General features: G+C 34.3%; 1 protein-coding gene across 2 annotated transcripts; it reads right to left on the bottom strand.

The window, feature by feature from the left end:
• Positions 1-356: 356 nt before the first annotated feature.
• Positions 357-18,281, bottom strand: LOC110730422 (putative protease Do-like 14). 2 transcript variants are annotated; one of them, XR_002513061.1, is made up of 11 exons: positions 18,112-18,281; positions 17,225-17,284; positions 16,107-16,223; positions 15,888-16,015; positions 13,755-14,029; positions 10,118-10,251; positions 8,749-8,866; positions 8,231-8,323; positions 4,082-4,182; positions 3,873-3,955; positions 357-953 (listed from the first exon to the last, which is right to left on the bottom strand). XR_002513061.1 is itself a non-coding variant. In XM_021910229.1 (10 exons), exons 6-10 carry the CDS (start codon positions 10,198-10,200, stop codon positions 3,946-3,948), a joined length of 405 nt encoding a protein of 134 aa, XP_021765921.1. In that variant the 5' UTR covers positions 10,201-10,251; positions 13,755-14,029; positions 15,888-16,015; positions 16,107-16,223; positions 17,225-17,284; positions 18,112-18,281; the 3' UTR covers positions 3,536-3,945. The 2 variants fall into 2 exon arrangements, 1 of the variants encoding a protein (XP_021765921.1); XM_021910229.1 differs by lacking the exon at positions 357-953 and having other exon boundaries at positions 3,536-3,955.
• Positions 18,282-18,420: the final 139 nt, after the last annotated feature.

The raw sequence follows: 18,420 nt of genomic DNA, 5'->3' as shown, positions 1-18,420 counted from the left end.
CAAGTATAAAAATAGTATTAATCAATAGATGAGATGGTAAGACTTCTAATGCATATTTTTGAGGTTGTGAGTTCAAATCTCATGATAGAGATTTTCATTAGAATATGCTCATAGTTGAAAGATGACATGGCAGAGGGCTACGTGGCACATCAATGTTTTTAAGAAAAAATAGATTAGATTAGTTTTTTCAAATTTTAATTTGGTTGGAAAAAAAAAATAATTGTAGATTGATTATACAATACTTATTTTCAGGTATTGGATTTGAAATCAAAGCTGGTTCAATCACGCACATTAGATGTTCGATGAAATTCCCCTTTGAAGATATTCAGCTCTTGATTGAACATGGAGAATGATAACGCTTTAGACCCGGTAGCTACTGTTCATTGGAAGAGGATTGACAGAAATGAAAATCAAAAAAATGAAAATGACGAATATAAACCATAAAAATTCAAACCTGCAATATATAATTAAAGAGGTAGAAAAATATACGGGAAAAATTATTTCATTGATAATTTATGAGTTACAACTCTCGCAGATCTCTTAATTCCCTCTCCAAAGGGTTTGAGTCTTGATATTTGTTTGTAGTACGGGGCCTTGTCGGCTTAATCCATACTTGTACCTACAGTGTTTGGTAGTAGGGAGGAGATGGGGTCTTTGTGCCTTGTTCCATCCGAGCCTAATTAAACCCTACAAGCGACTCTCTTTATATAGAATATTGTTGAGTAGTAAACAAGATAACTATCAAATATTCTACGAGATCTTGAAGATAAATATCTTATTTTTTGATATTATCTTCTTATTTACATATATCTGACACCTAATAATTAACAAAATTTCGTGTCAACAACGACCATTATACTACTGGGGTTGTCATCTTTAAAAATTCCATAGCATTGATATTGACCTGTGCATATCAATCGACATTAATCATTCCTGGCATCACAGAGGAACAACTGCAAGAAAAAGGGGATGAAATTAGTGCCAAGTTGAGTATTGAAGTGATATTTATTTTTTTATGGGAGGAAGCATTGAGGATGATCTTGCAGTTTTGGCAGTGGAAGTTAACGACTTGCACCAAGGTGTTCCGATGGTTGAATTCAGTGAGAACATTACATTTGGTAGATTACATTTTGCCATCTTCCTTGACCACGGGATACGTCTCGTGAGTTTCTAATAACCATTTAATCCTATTTGCATCTGCACGGCTGCACGTATACAATCACTCAGCTCGAATGTACTATAAACATAGATATGCTGTTTTTGCAGGCAGCCAACAAGGTATCTTGATTTTCGTTCACCCAAAGAGTCTGTGGAGTATTGGATGCCGCTGTTTGGTTCAGGATCTTATGGCGCACCCTTATTCAATGAGAAAAATCAAGTTGGTTCAGAAAGTTTTCAAGGTCGAAGAGATGATTTGAATGCAATCTTGGCAAATTTAGGATAGCCTGTTTGGTACATAAATGAGGAAAGGAAACTTAGGAGATCCTATCAATATATGTCATAACAGATAACTACGACAGAGATGTTCATCCTTGGTGTAACTAAGAGTGATGTACCGGATATTAGCTTGGATGCAAGATTGGTAAATTTTTTGTGCAGCACTCAACTTTCAACCCGAATGAAATCTATGGCACTGTCATAACATAATTTTCAATATTGAACCAGTTTAGATTCGTAAAATATATATATATGATTTTGGTGTATAAAATGTTGTCAATATTTAGTTTATTACACTGTGTCTTAATTGAAGACCCTTTTATTAGGGTCTACTATTATTATTGTGATCAATATGACAAAATTTAATTCAAGAGCCAATGTTGGTCAACCAGTTTTCCTTTCAAGGCTTCAGTATTACCAGAACTTACAATTTTTTTGGAGGGTTTTATGCATAATCCCATCGCACTGTTACTTATACAGTTAAAAGGCAACAATAATTCAATAAATCCCATAACAACAAAATTAACATTCAAAAAAATAACACCACAAACCCTATTATTCTTTAGGCTTTGGTTTTCCAAAATATTCCATTTCAACCAAAAATACAGTTACAAATGGTCAAATTGGTTTCAAGCAATTCATATCTACATTGTCTATGAAAAGGACAAACTTTTTATTTTTAGAACGCTCCATATACATTTACGAGTAGAAAGGATAAACAAAATTAGAAGACAAATGGCATTATTTAGCTACTCATTTCATAGATTTTAATTAAACTAAGGTATCATTATTATTAAATTAGTCAAATATGCACATAATGAAGATACTTGAATTGGAGGTAACATACCTGTAAGGGCAGTAAAATGATCTATAACAGGGAAGCTTTTACATTAGAGCAAATAAACTATTTAATAATGTGTTGAATGAAGTTAAAATTAAAAAAAAGATTGGATCTTGGGTGAAAAATTGAAAATGAGTTATAAGCTTCTAATTCTAAGCTTGAGTTTGTAGGCTTCTCGAACCCTAAAATCTATGAGGAAGTTATAACAAGGTGCATTTTCCATCCTTTTTTTTTTTTTTTTTTTTATAATTTGTCCTATTACAAATATTTGGATTTATTTTTATTTATTTTTTATTAAAAGAAATTACCATCAAAACCCCGTCATCTACTTAAGATATAATATATTCCTATCTCGTGTGAGATCATTATCTCATTATATATTAATTTATTTTTTTATTAATAATTTTTACTCATCTAAAATATTGAGCTATAAACGTTTTAAGACAGGCTTGAAAACCATGAAAAATCAAATATGACAAAAATTAAGAATAAAGGGGGTATAAGATATGAAGCTTAATTGCTTCTAATTTAAACAAAAATGTATAAAATAACTAACAACTCATATTACATTAGTCATCATGGACATACTCCCACGAAGTAAAATCTTAAAAGTAATTAGAAAGGTATTCTACTTCCTTGATGTTTACCATGCACAACATTGACCTTTTATATCTTTAATTGTGTATAATTAATTAATTATATAAATTATATATTTGAAAAACATATATTGAAACAATTTTATAAGACAACTTAGCTATGTTTATTATCATGCATAATTATCAAATGAGGATGAATAACGGAGGAAGTATCTATTTGGTTGGACATCAAAAAGGTCAACAGTTGACTTATAATAGAGATTTTATGAGCACTTTCTAAATTGGCCTACATTGTTGATGTATTATGATTGTGATTTTGTGATAGGTGAGATTTTAGAAAAAGGTAATGTATAATAAGGTTAGAATTTGAACCTGCAGAAACTGTCCATTCGATGATGAAGTTCCACAAGTTCATACGATAATAAAATGCTCCGTATTTTAAACCTTTAATCATGTTCAGATGAGAGAATTTTAAGAACAAGTATTAGTTGCTTCAGTGGATTGGTGAGACAGACTTATGATAAATCATAGCATGGAATCTAATTATATCCTAAATCAAGAAATCATCTCTTCGAATAGAAAAGTTACTCCAGTCCCCCAGAAATTATAGCAATTCCATCTCGTCCCATACAAAATTTCGCCTTCAAAAAAATGGAAGAAATTGGAATACTGATGTATCCATATATTGGATATGAATCAGAGCAAGAGTAATGGAGGAACGCAAATTTCTTCCCTTAGAATACACCCAATATTTCTTAAACTGAAAAGAAATGGAGATAAGATCAGATAATGCAGACCCATTTCTCCCATATTTCTTAAACTGAAAAGAAATGGAGATAAGATCAGATAATGCAGACCCATTTCTCCTTTACACTACCCTACACATGCACTTGCCTCTCATTCTCTTCTAGTCTTCCCTACCCCTCTCTCCTCCATTGCTTTCCGAAAACAACATAATAGTGTGCCAGTTTGGTGTAAGAAAAGCAGGGTAAACATACCGATTGATTTCCGGTAGGGTAAGCCTGTCAATAACGATACTTTTGACCAGATCGGAACCACAGCTTTCCCTTCTTATAACCACCTGAAATTCCAATATTTCCCCCAAACAAAAATTAAAAAAAATATAAAAAAATAAAATTAATATCAAATAGATATACAAAAATATATAGTAAATATGAAATCCTCAGAAACCAGAATTAATATTGACCTCAACAGCAATTGCCTGTCTCTTATTTGCATTATCATCACTTCCCTATCACACCCAAGCTCCATAGAGTTCTCAGCTTTATCAAACAGTACTTCAGCAAACTGAAACCAAAGAAAAAATTATGCAGTAAATATGGCGTATCAAGATGGAGACAGATTATTCATGAAGTAATCCATCAAGCAATGATTTCAAGAACAAAACAAATCTTTAAACAATGAACATAAGGTATTCACAGAGATGATTCAGCCAAAAATATAATTTTTGACAAGAATAATACCAACTTCAATTATCCTTATTTAGATAGTCTCACTGTTTGATTAAGTGCGAATAATACCAAATCTATGAGATGTCTTCCACTCTTCCCAAAGCATAATTAGTTATTTAAGCAAGTACACACGTCACATACTATTTGCCTCAAAATTGTGTACTTTCTTTCTTATACTTATTTTCAAGAAAAAAGTCCTAAAACAATCTACTCCAACTCCCCACGCCCCTTTTCTTTTTACCCACCTCCATTATTGACCCCCTCGGCCTACTATAGCAACAACCAGCAGCAACACCAAACAGAAGTTACTCTGATTGGTACCTGCTCCTTGTTCAACTGCTAAAGTAGTCATCCAGCGGTTAAGAGACCTCCTTAATGGTAAGCAAAAACCTCATAAAAATCCAAATGGTAACAAATAATCTGTGTCTCCACCCACCCATTTCCAAAACATTCAGCTTCTCTTCCAGTCCCAACATGCATTTCCCTGTATTCTAATTAGTTTTCTCAAAGTAATCTATGAAGACATCTCTACAAAACATCCATTACATACCGAATCTTTGCAGCTTTGCCCCATTTTCTCTCCTCCGCCTTGCCAAAGGTAGTAGCAGTGCACAGGTAGCAGAAAGCGACTAGTATTGGTGTGCAGTAAAGGAGCAGAGACATGTAAGGAAAGATGATGTTGAGACTTAGTCTCAGCTTATCTTCTTGACTAAGTTGTAGATAGCTTGTATCTAGATGATTATTGTTGTCAGGCTATGCCAAATTGCCAATGAATGTCAATACTCAGCTCTCAAAATCAATGTATAAAAAGGCTCAAGGGCACCAAGGCAATTCAAATTCCCTGCGCCTAAGGTGTGCCTTTGTGCGCCTCAAAGAAGAAAGGTGCATATAATAAACAATAAAAAAAAGCATTCTGAAAAAATCTTTTGGCGCCTCCGGGGGTGCGCCTCATCAAAATCGCTTTGCCTGGACAACAAAAGGGGCATGACCCTAACGCCTTCCGTCTCAGCGCCTAGGTGCGCCTTTTCTAACACTGCTCAAATCATTTTGTGAAATCAACATACAACCCTTCTGACTACCAAGCTGAAGTAGGAAGTAGGAAACCTACATACTTACTAATTGTCCAGATAATGCATCGGTGGTAAATTGGTTATCTCAATTAATGCATAAACTACATATCACTCATTGGACAGCCTTGAAGCATTTACTGCGCTACTTAGCTGATTGATTGGACAAAGAAATCACAATTTTTCATGACTCTGCACTCACTCCAAACTTTTCCGGATGCAGAGAGGGCTGCCAGAAGGATGATCACGCATAAACGATGATCACAGATAAACAATGGGTTAATTTATGTTTCTCAGTCAACCATTGATAACATGGAACTTAAAGAAGCAAAGTTTCCTACCTCAATCTTCTACTGAATACAAAGCTGAAACATGTATTTCTCCACAGCGGTCGACTAGCAGCTGCACTCAATAAATTCTATTCTAGAGCAAGTTCTGATACAAGATTAGTCTTTCTATTTGGTCATCAATATTCAACATGATTATCTCTCTCTAACTAGCTCTACTTATAGAGCTTTTATGTAACAACAAACAGATTAACTTTTGCTAGCAAATTATTGTAACTCTACTCCTTAAAATACCCCTATACCCTAAGGCCCTAATACCAATTTAGGGCAATAATACCATTAGCTATCTAGTAACATAGCATAAACATTGTATATGGTAGAAAATAGGAAGAAAATGATGAATTTTCATTAATAAACTGAATTACAGTACTTTTGTATAATAATTCCACTTTTGAGAGGTGGACTCTATCCCAATTTAGCTTTCCAAAGATAACCCAAAACATTCAGCAATATTCAACATGATTATCTCTCTCTAATTAGCTCAATTATAGAGCTTTTCCCTAATCCCAAAAATATCCCCTTCCATGATACAACCTCCATTTCAATTTATTTGCAACATTTTGGAACTAAGGCTCCATGGATTGCATCAAGGGTCTGCATTAAACCCTTTTCTTTTTGTAACGTTTCTAGATGAAGTAACTAGACCAATACAAGATAAGGTTCCATGGTGTATGTTGTTCGCGGATGATATCGTTTTGGTGGATGAAACTAAAGATGGTGTTAATGCCAAGTTAGAGCAATGGAGACAAAGATTGGAATCTAGAGGGTTTGAGCTAAGTCGGAGTAAGATTGAATATTTGGTATGTCGCTTTGGTACTCAAAGGGGGACAAGCAATGAAGTGGTGAGTTTGGATGGAAAGGATTTGACCATGAGTGAATGTTTTAAGTATCTTGGGTTGATCATCCAAAAGAATGGTGACATTGACCAAGACGTGGCCCACAGGATTAAGTCGGGGTGGCTTAAATGGAGAGCGTCCATGGGAGTTTTATGTGACCGGAGCATTCCCTTATAGTTGTAGGGAAAACTTTACAAGACCAATGTTGCTCTATGGTACAGAATATTGGTCTTCTAAGAAGGAGCACATTAAAAAGATGGAGGTTACGGATATGCGCATGTTAAGGTGGATGTGTGGGAACACTCTAAAAGATAGAATCATAAATGAGGTTATTCGCAAGAAAGTAGGTGTGATAGGCATTGCAAATAAATTAAGGAAAAATCGCCTGCATTGGTTTAGGCATGTACGACGGAGAACCAAGGGTGCACCGGTTCGAAGACTGAAAGAGTGGGACCATAGAGGGGTTAAACGAAGGAGAGGGAGACCGAAAATGACTTGGTTGGAAGGAGTTAGGAAGGATATAAAGTATATGAATTTGCATGAGGATGAAGCATTGGATCGTAAGAGATGGAGGAGGAAGATTTATGTCGATGACTACACGGAATAATCAAATTTGGTTCATGTAGCCGACCCCACTTTTGGGATTAAGGCTTTGATTGATTGATTGATTGATTTTGGAACTAAGGCTTTGTTGTTGTATTTACCATAAGTGGATACTACAAATTATTTGCAACAAAAGGTTTTCTTTCATTTTTTTACTAGTCATTTATTTCTATGTCTCTCCTCATCACTGCAACTTTACTTTTCTCACTCCATTAACACTCACAAACAAATTTTATCTAGATGTTGGTAAATGTCACATCCCTACAAATAAATTGAACGAAGGTAGTATAATTTTTGAGGGGACCTCTTCTCTATATCAATTCATAGCTTATTGGTGATTAATCACCTTGGTTAGCATTAATTTAGTCATATCTTATATTTTCTTAATCTCTCTTCTTCATCCCTTAATCTCTCTTCAATCCTTATTCTTCGTTTTGGTCTCCATGTGAGCTAATTCGTAGCATGTTGGGACTGTGTTCTAGCTTAAACTTATCAGGTTATTGATTAGTCTCAATGTATTTAAGAGCACAAGGCGCAATGAAGCAATAAAGATTGCCTAGAGAGAAAAAAAAAAAAAAACTGCTCTACCCTAATTGCTTAGCACCTAGGTGCGCCTTTTTATACACTGATTAGTCTGCTACTAAACTCCCTGAATTTGCCTAACCGGCATACTTATACAAGTATACTGTACTCCCTTATGAATAAAATTCAAGTCTTCTCATACTATATAAAACAATGGAGAGAGAGAGAGAGAGAGAGATAAAAATAAATAAACAAATAAATAAATAAGTAAATAAAAATTTAGAATGTTCAACAGGTTACAAATTGCTTAAAGCCATTTTGGAACGACACCCATGAACTTGAGATTAGTTCATCAATATGTGGGAGTTTTTAGAGAAAAGGGAAACTTGGGATTATTCCTACCATATTTTCTAAAAATATAATGTACTAGTAAAAAACAGATTATGATATGTGTATAAAGACTAAAGAGACTTGCTTCAACAACATGATGGTAAATAAATGGTATTTACCTCAAGGGGAGAGCACACAGGAATTTCATCGCAATGAGTCACAATATCACCGGGACGAACTCCCGCAGAATCTGCTGGGGATCCCTCTGTTACCTGGAAGGTGTTTACTTTATAAGATTCCACATTGAGGACAGTTATTATAAGCGTGATATAAGTCCAGTAGTTTGAATGTTAAACGAAGGCCTCAAATTGTATTGAAAGGAACCCTGAACACAACAATTGAGCTATTCTCCAGAGTTGTAAAATACGGCATTCTCCATTGCAGTTTCAAGAAAGCGTGCAACGAGGTAAGGACCGAAAAAAGACATCCTTCAATTGTAAACATCACATTGGAACATGATCATATAGCATATACAGCAATGCAAGCATATGATTATCCAAATGTAAGATTGGATTCAACAACAGATGATATATTAAAAAGCAAAGACCACTATGGATTCCACAACTAGATGGTGTAACCTGTAGGTGATAGGTCAAGGTGTACATCCAATTCGTATCAATCAATTAAATAAAATTACCTTCTCTACAAATACCCCATTAATATCAGGAAATTTCTGGTATATTGTTTCAAGCCGGGCCATTTTCAAAGAATCAAGGATTCGAGTTCTCATTCCCAGCCAAGGTCGAACAATTCTCCTGCAAAATCGGTACATATCACTACAGAAGTCATTTTCTAAAGCATACATATAATGGTAGAGGCTTATACTGAAGTTGGCATGAAATTCAAATATGCTCATTGTTTAAATAGAAGGAAATGGAAGAAAAAGAAGAGAAGAGAAAGTGGAGAGAACAATTTCTCTTGTTTGGGTAAAGGATTGGGGGAAGGAAAGGGAAGGAGAGGGAGGGATCCATATTCCCTTTCTATCTCATAAGCATAATCCCTCTAAAATTGGCGACTTGGATGGAAAATAGAGCTCACCTTTCCCCTCCCTTTCTCCTCCCTCCCGTTCTCCTTTTTCCATCCTCTTCCTATCCTCCCTTCTTTGCTATCCATACAAAGCGTACAAAGTCAACACTACAATGTGGATTCTAAATTTCTGATATAAAAAGACATTGTTTAGAAGAAATCACTACCTCCAAAATAAAATGTGAGTGGAAAACAAAAATTATTAAGATAATCTGAAACATAAAGGATATTTTTAAGCATGCATGGCCCAAGAATTGCAATATTAACCACTGTTTCATATAAGGTTATCAACAAATTAAAAGCATGACACTCAATTAATTTCATGACAGAAGTATTAGTTATTTTGGAGATAATGTTGGACCATTTATAGTTATATCGTAGGTTGCACAAGAACGGGTACTGACACATATTTGAGTACGAAACGGATACGGAAAAGCGTTTATCTCATAATAAGGGACACGGGTATGGGATGTTAAAATTCATATAATATATGTAAAAAAAAAAAAAAATTGACCATATATTTGTCATTCCGTCCTCTAATGAGTTAGAATAAGGAAAGTGTGTCACTTAAATAATTAATATAAAAAAGAGAGTACATAGAGAAATGACAACCAAATAATTAAAGTGGAGAAGGTAGGAGAGTTGATGAGAGCTAAGATATTAATTAAAAAAAAAAAACACATCAGGGGAAAAAAACTAAATAAAATACATTAAAGAAGAATTTTTATTTAAAAACATAAAATATGCCAAACTTACATCATATTTCAACAAATTAAATGTGAGGATGCAAGAGAATAATGTCTATTACGTAATTTAATTCAATCACTTAAAAATTAACCACTTGAATAAGAGATACTGTCAGCCATCAACTAGTTAATTTTTCAATGATTGACTAAAATAATATCGAACAAAATAAAGCAGGTATAAGGTTTGGAAGGAAAACAAAATCATGTAGAGAGGAAAAACCAACAATGACATACCCATAACTTTTGAAGTGCTTCAAGCATCTCAGCAAAATGGTATTGGGAAGAAAAACAAAACAGTTTGCATCAGTGAAATTCATTCCAATAACTGATCCCGAAGCGATGTCAACAAGAGGTCCCCCAACGCCATACTAGTACATAGAAAAAGGAGGTAAGCAAATGTCCCGAAAACACCATTGCACTTCATCAAAAAACACACAAAACAAATGTAAATACTTTGTAAGTATTTAAAATAAATCATCATTACAGCTTGGTAAATATAGACTGAAAGTATATTGAACAACAACATAATACAAATTGATAAGTTATCTGTTATAAATGTACTATCCTATTTTCATTAAAATCAGACCATAAAGCAACATAGAATAACATTTCCACAGGATTATTAAGAGAAATCAACCTTATATCATTCACTCCCCCCCCCCCCCCCCCCCTCCAATTCCAAAAAAAAAAAAAAAAAAAATGAAGTTTCTATCAAAACATATAAAAAGTAATGACATCATCATCCATCCAATGCTTTATCTGCACAACTAAAGCCAAAGTCTTTTCTCAATAGACCTATGACTAACCCAAAAAACTAGAGTTAAGTATAACATTGGTGTCTATCTTTTTAATTTTTTCACCTTTTGGGACCTCGGTATTTTTTTCACCTTTTGGGACCTCAAGTGTACTTTCCGCCTTTCCGGCCAAAATTTAATTGTGCGTGAGTTAAAAATATAGTCCCTTAGTTAAATAACTTAAGTCCCCTAAAAAGTCATCCAAAAAAAAGATACTCCCCTATTAAAAAAGACAGTCCCCTATTAGTCCCCAAAAGGTATATTGCTGCCTAATTTGTAAATAGGGTGGTATTTCTCTTTGTTCAACAACATTTCACTACAAACAATGGACTGCAGGAATTTTATATCTGGGGAAGAAAAAATTTACTGGAAGAATTTTCATTTTGCTCGTTTCATTCTCATTTTACCCAGTAATTTTCACCGTCTTGTAAGTATTATCCCGTATTTAATTAAATTACTGCAATTAGGAGTATATATTTCAGTCCATTTCTTTACTTTGTTCTTGTGAAGTAAACTAAAATTAAATTTCAATTGTATTTTATTGCTAATTTTTCTTCATTTTGTTTTTACCATGGATTTCTTAGTTTTATTGATTATTATTGTGTTATTTCTCTGATTTTTTACTCCGTAGCCTTTTTATATTAGGAAAATTTGATTTAAATAATCCAACCTTTGGCCGATTTATTTTAATAAAAATATTTTAATTATTCTACAATAATCCAAGCTTTACCCCCATTCTTTTTTATTAAGCCAAACCTGTCATCAACTTACAACAACAGGTTACCTTGCCATGTGTCACATTTTGATTGGTCTAATTTTTTTTAAAAAACTTTTTTAAAAAAACATTTATTTTTTCATTTCCCCTTACCTCCATAACTTCCGGCCAACACCAGAGCAACCAACCCCCCTCACACACCACCAACACAACCCACTACCAATTCATAACCCACAATCAGCCCCCCCTCCACTGCCCTCGCCCCTTCCCCGCACCCCCCACTCCTTCCTCACCCTTTCTCCCCCATTCCCTCATCGTCAATCTCCACCTGCCCCACCAGCCACCCTCTTTTATCAAAACTTGAAATTAATGGTCAGTAATTTTGATATCCAATGAATCTCCGTCGAAATCCACCCACCTCAGTCGAAAACCCCCCACCCACCTCCAAGAGAACCCCCACCCATCCTCCCTCAAAACAAAACCCAGAAATATTCAAGGTGGGTTTTAGGAGTTCGCGGTGTATAACGTGGTGGCTGAGGTGATAAGCGTTTTGGGGTGGGTTACAAGGTGGCTGAAAGGATGAGGGTTTCGGTTTTTTTTTGGAATTGACAGAATTTTTATGAAGGGACTCATTTTTTTTGTTGGCAAATAATAAATGAAGAGACTGATATTTTTTTCAGGTGAGTTAAAGATGGGTTAACTAGCTGGATAGTTAACTATAGGTCCTAAAAGGTGGAGAAAAAAAAAAAAGGACTGACATCCCAAAAGGTGAAAAAATTAAAAAGATAAACCCCATTGGTATCTTAACTCAAAAAAACTAACTTTACAACCTTCATTCACCCCACAAATCCACTATAGGCAAAGGCTTTCAAAGATCATTATAACCAAATATATGACCTCATCTTATATTTCCCACATTAAATGTGAACAGGCACCTGTAAATTATATCATCACAATGAAGACAAATATTAACCATGCTATAAAGTATGAACCCATACAATAAGCACCACACAAGATTCATATAAATTAGATTATACACCGGCATGCACGATTCTCATTGTGCACACAATTTTTGCTGGCAACTGTTGAAAAATTCAAAATTAAGGTTATAAATTTCCAATTCTAACTTGTAAAGTATATTTTTGCAAATTTTAGGAAGAGAATGCAATACTAGGGTTTGAAAATATCATTGTAAGAGATTTATTTTAGAAATTATGAATTTCAAAGCAATTTAGGAGTTGATTATAGTCAATGAATTTAATAATAGGAAGATGAAATTGAAGAACTCATTATTGAAAGAATTTATTTCAGGTTTATATACTTTAGTACTTCTATTCCGGTTTTGTACTGTGATATAAGGTTGAATATGATGTTCATCTGATTATAAAGGATGTTCTTTTAAGTTTTAACATATGTGCTTTCTCATTACAATCCTTCTTTAATTGTTGAACAAGAATTGAACATTTTTTTTTTTTTTTTATGAGTTGTATGTTCTTTGGGCCTAAGCTAAATGTATTCTATGTAATTTACTTTATGAAATATGCTCTTTAATGAATGGAGATTAAATATGCTACTTGGATATAAACAATATGTTTTTTGTACTTGGATAGAATGTTCTTTAAATCTTTCGAGTTCATGTTCACTTGCTTTAACCCATATTTGGTTTTGAGTTCATGCTTTTTGTTTTACCCCTTATGTTCTTTTGAGTTCATGTTTTTATTTTTTAGCTTTTACGCTTTTTAGGGTTCATGTTCTATGAATTGAACCTATATGTCCTTTCGGATACTCGCTTTCTATGTTTTGAGGGGTGCCATTCTAAAATGGGTGCACGATCCATGCTTTGAATAGAATAAGCATTACAAAGCTAAGAATAAGAATGAATTTGCACTCATGCCTAAAATTTTTGATTCAGAACCTCTGACCTTAATCCAAAGAAAGTTCAGTCTGATGGTTTAGTGTTTGTAAGAATCTGTAGCCCTATGCCAGTTGATTATATGCAGCTACAAGCGATGTGAACCAATAAGTCACAATCTAGGGTTTATTGTCAGAGACACTCGATGCTATGTGCAACTAATGGACACATGAAACAAGAAGTTGCAACTAATGGACACATGAAACAAGAAGTCTGTTTTAGTCAAACACTATAAAATGCTTCAGTTAACATCAATTTGAAACAGTTACCAAAAAAAAAAGATGTTAATTATCTTAAATAACCTTTGTTCTATAAGTCATCACCAATATGGTTTTCAAATTAGGGAGCATTAATTAAAAAAAAAAATAAAAAAAAAAAGAATCAAAATTAAATGGAAGAAGCAGTTCTCTAGGTTTATTAAGGAACCATGTGGTATAAACAGCCACTTACACGTGAAATTAGCAGCCTGTAGGCAAAACATCATCATCTAAATCGTGGTCTTTGAGCAAAACTTCTCCCTGAGCAGCCAGCAAATTGTACGAGCTAGCAAGTCGACCAAGGGCTACCACACTCTTCCCAGGAGTAAGCAGCTCAAAATCAGGCAGAAGAGTGGCAACACGAAGTTTAGGAACAGATGGCACCATAAGAATGGCAATGTTGTGATGAAGATCAGCATGTGAAATGGAACCAGGCACTGTTTTACGATTGGGCAAATGTACTTCAACCTGAAACAATAAACAGCATCGGCTTGAAGTTATCTCTCTATGCTTAACCATGGCTGTACATTTTAGTTTAATTCAATGGCACACAATTAACTTAAATAAATGGTCCTAACCTTTATTAGTATTTAAACCGCGTATGACCATGCAACATACCCTTCAAATAATAAATATATTTTAATACACCACTTTACATGTACACACTTAGAAAACTTAGTTATCTGTTAGCACGGACCAAGACATTAGACTGAGATGGTAAATTCCCATTACACACCACTCAACAACTGCAAACACTTCCTTGATTCTTTATAACAGTATTTAATTGCAACATTCACAAGCATCAATGTGCGGCAAGTTTTATTCAATCCTCAAAAAACTACATACTACAAGTATCACATATAACAAAAAGATCAACAAAAAAAACATTGTTAAAATGATTCAATCAGCTCATAAGAGCATTTTTTAAGTTGTCATAGGCCATGTTCAGCGATGGCGTTTGAGGTTATAAAATTATACAATGTAACAGGTTATAAAATTTGTCTCGATCTATATCATGATATCATCAAAATGTCAACTTTTAACAATTCCTACCTATAAATAATTTAAGATACTAATGGTCAAGGTTGTTCGTTGTAAAATGTGCCAAACTAAAATCAGACAATAAAAGCACCTACAGAAAACATTTCAACTACTCTCTTCGTTCGAATTTACTTGTACTGGACTTTATACAAGTGGAAAAGCAGAGTAATAAATGGGAAGGTGAGTGAAGGAGTGGGACCCAAATCAATAGAAAAGGAGAGAAAATTTTCCTATACAAGAAACGAGGCAAGTAAATTAGGACATGCCAAATAAGAATATGGGGTCAGTATATTGTAATTTGGAATGGAGGGAGTGGTTTTCAATACAATAGTGTTGCTATGCCAATTAGACCTAGCACAGGAGAAGGGTGCTCCACCAAAAGAAGGTTAGAAATCATAAGCAACTTTTAGGAAACTAATAGACAAAGACCTTTGGGTAAAATCTTAAGGGTACATGGAGAGGCATAGAAGCAATGAAGAGGACGCCACCAAGCAACACCACCATCATCAGAAGTTAATTGTTAAAAAATGTCAGCATAGTATGACAAGCCACCACTGCTAATGTAGGGTTGAGGAAAAATCTTGGTTGAGGATGCCACTACAAAGAAGTGTACGAAAAACATGCATGGGTCAAACAATATTAATGGGCTATGTAAATCGTAAGAGGTGCTCCCAAGAGAAAAAAAAACAACCCTTATTTGAACCAAAAAAAAAAAACAATTTAGTATCTTCATGAGTTCAAAGGCTTAAATCCTTTTCATCTACTTTAATAAACGCTTTTATAAAGCTTAGCAAAGAAACATCAACCAAAGGGGTGGCATTTTTGTTAAGTAATTGACTGTGTATCGCTCAAGAGGAAGAATCGGAATAGAGATTGGGTGAAGCCAAAAGGATGCTTCGAGGTTCGCACTGGGGTTAGACTGGGGGTTGCTTGTATGCTGGTCACAAAGAAAAAGGACAGGAACTGAGTGGGTTATGCACTCAACAACAATATAACATTAGCTATTTAAGACAAAGTGTACGTTTCTAATTTGTAGTCACATTCCACACTGTGATCATGGAGATGCACAATATAACACCCACCATACACCAATTTAGCATGTTGTTACTGAAATTGCAAATACTACTAAATTTTATACTATCAAGTATCAACCATAATGTTTCATTACTAATCTCCAAGCAAAGAAAAAACATTCAGGAGTATACATCTTGTAGGAGTGGTAAAGTGCTACATATTCCACAAGCATAAAAAACAAGGCATGAACACTATAAGTAATAAGACTAACCGTAACATTGGTAATGGTAGGCATGGTATCCTTATATCCTATGAAGAGACTAGCAGAAGTTAAGATCGTTCCAAACATATCATTCCACTCTATGAAAAATCCTGAGCAACTAAAACGGAACTTTTCTCCTGTAATAAAATAACAAATTTGCCAAAATTCATTTACAAATCTGCTAAACAGATTCTTAGAATTAATTAATAGGCATATGCCCAAGCATACCTACGAAAGATGTCAGTGCAACAACAGATGGCGCAACTCTAAAAGCAACAGATCTTGCAATTCGACTATAATAGTCACCTTCATCCAAGGTACAAAACTCTCCATTATTTCGCAATCCTGTTGAAAGTGAAATGAATTCAATATTGGCCCCAAACAAATGGTAACAATCGACAACAAGGAAAGAATGCTCAATTGAAAAACTCAAGTTCTACAAGAATGAGCATATTTAATATAGCGTCACTCATCAATAGGTCAGTAAAATCTCTATTAACCCAACCACACAATTAGAGATGTGTAGCATTTTATTTCTTTAAATTAATCCATATTTGCAATGGCGAGTGTACAATGACTACTTATAGCCTCCATTGTACTGCAGAAATGTGTGAAAAAAGAGCATAAATAAGACCATATATTGCCAGTTTTCTACTATTCCTCAAAACTTGTGTATAGCTACAATCTCTAGATTTTAGAGTTCCTGGATCAATGCATTCCTCCTTTAGTCCTTTACTAATTATTCAAACACGATTATACAGGACTACAAGAGTATGCCCCAACAAACAAATCCAAAATACTTGTCTGCGTCCAAATTTAAAAGGCAAAATTGGCCGCAACACCCCTTGAACTATGGCTTAGGTGCACTGAGCACCCTGAACTATGCGTAGTAGCCAAAACACCACCAACTATGGTGTTAGGTGCGACGTGTGCCTTAAATGAAAATTTTCGGCCACTTATTTCATCGGAGGAGGTGAATCCATGCGTGCTAAGTGGATGGAAGACTACATAACTGTTCTAGAGAGTGAAGATTCACCTCCTCCCGGTGAAATAAGTTGCCGGAAATTTTCATTTATGGCACGCGTTGCACCTAACACCATAGTTGGTGGTGTTTTGGCTACTACGCAAAGTTCAGGGTGCTCAGTGCACCTAAGCGATACTTCAGAGAGTGTTGCGGCCAATTTTGCATTAAGAAATAAGATTGGATATTTGCAGTCACGAAATTCCTTTGAAAGAATCAAACTAACGATAAGACCATCTATACATTCTTAAAGCAATCATTTGATATCATGTACAATATAATAATAGACATGAACAGATTATATAGTAAAGAGCATAAAACATACCGCCTACATATTTTGGCTTTTTATTAAACTTCAAAGGACCAACTTTTGTTTTTATTGTCGCTGCCAATGAAAATAAAACTGTGTTAACAAAGAAAATTTGTACATGATGAATAGATTAATAAAGTATAACTTTATATCATAAATATATATACAGGCTCATTGTTCAATTACAAAATAGCGATTATACAATTCACATAATACACACACTTTAACCAGTTAATTTGGCAGCATGATTCCAGCTTAAGTGGCTCACTGCGAGACTTTGAGTCATGTACATCTCTATACAAAAACATACTTTCAGATAAACTATACTCTTTCAGTCAGGATACAACACAGTTTATCCCCCGTCTCAACCCTCCGTGCTTAAAATTCACCACGAATTCACTAAAATGCCGTCTGTCTACTGTAATTACCATCCTCTCTTCATTTAAAGGGGTAATGTTCAGAAATCTAACCATTATCAGTTTCTAATCAAAGTAATTTAACATTTTTTAACCGGTAATCTGACAATAGTATAGGCGACTATTAATTTTGTACCAATGTGCATAGAATTAAGAATAAGGTGCATATATAAAAAATCACTAAACAATATGAGCATTGTACCTTATTATCTTATTTTACAAAGCAACTAATGTCCTAGTGTTCATTATATATCAAAATATTCTTCAGAATTCTATGTCAACGAGAACAAATTCAACAATTAAACAAATAACAGCAGTAAAATCAAACTAACACTAAATTGCAACAATGTTTTGTTAATAGAAATATCAAATTGTTAACAATAATCCAGACAAAACAACATTCGATTTTTGTATTCAGATATACAATTGACTTGACAATTATATAAGAAAAAACGAGAAATTGATAAAAATTGAAAGAAAAAAAACCTTCGCCTCGTCAATTTTTGTCGAGTCTTTCGTAGATAGTAAGAGGACGCGATGACTGAGGTTCCTCCGGCTGATCAATCTCAGACATTGCTGCCAGTTACCACTCCGCGCGGAAGAAATTCTTTACAAAACCCAAAATTCTCTTCTTACTTATATGCAAACTAGTTTAGTTACTTTGCTATGCACGGTTTTTAAACAAACACTGATTTGTTTATAATACGGAGAAATATAGTTTTCTACTTCGTAAATACATTGGCATATGAACATATCGGTAAAAAAAACAACACAGTATGGACAAATGATAAAGCA

This window comes from Chenopodium quinoa, unplaced genomic scaffold (assembly GCF_001683475.1).
Source record: "Chenopodium quinoa cultivar QQ74 unplaced genomic scaffold, ASM168347v1, whole genome shotgun sequence".
Classification (NCBI taxonomy): domain Eukaryota; kingdom Viridiplantae; phylum Streptophyta; class Magnoliopsida; order Caryophyllales; family Amaranthaceae; genus Chenopodium; species Chenopodium quinoa.
This window is presented reverse-complemented; position numbering and strand designations above follow the sequence as displayed.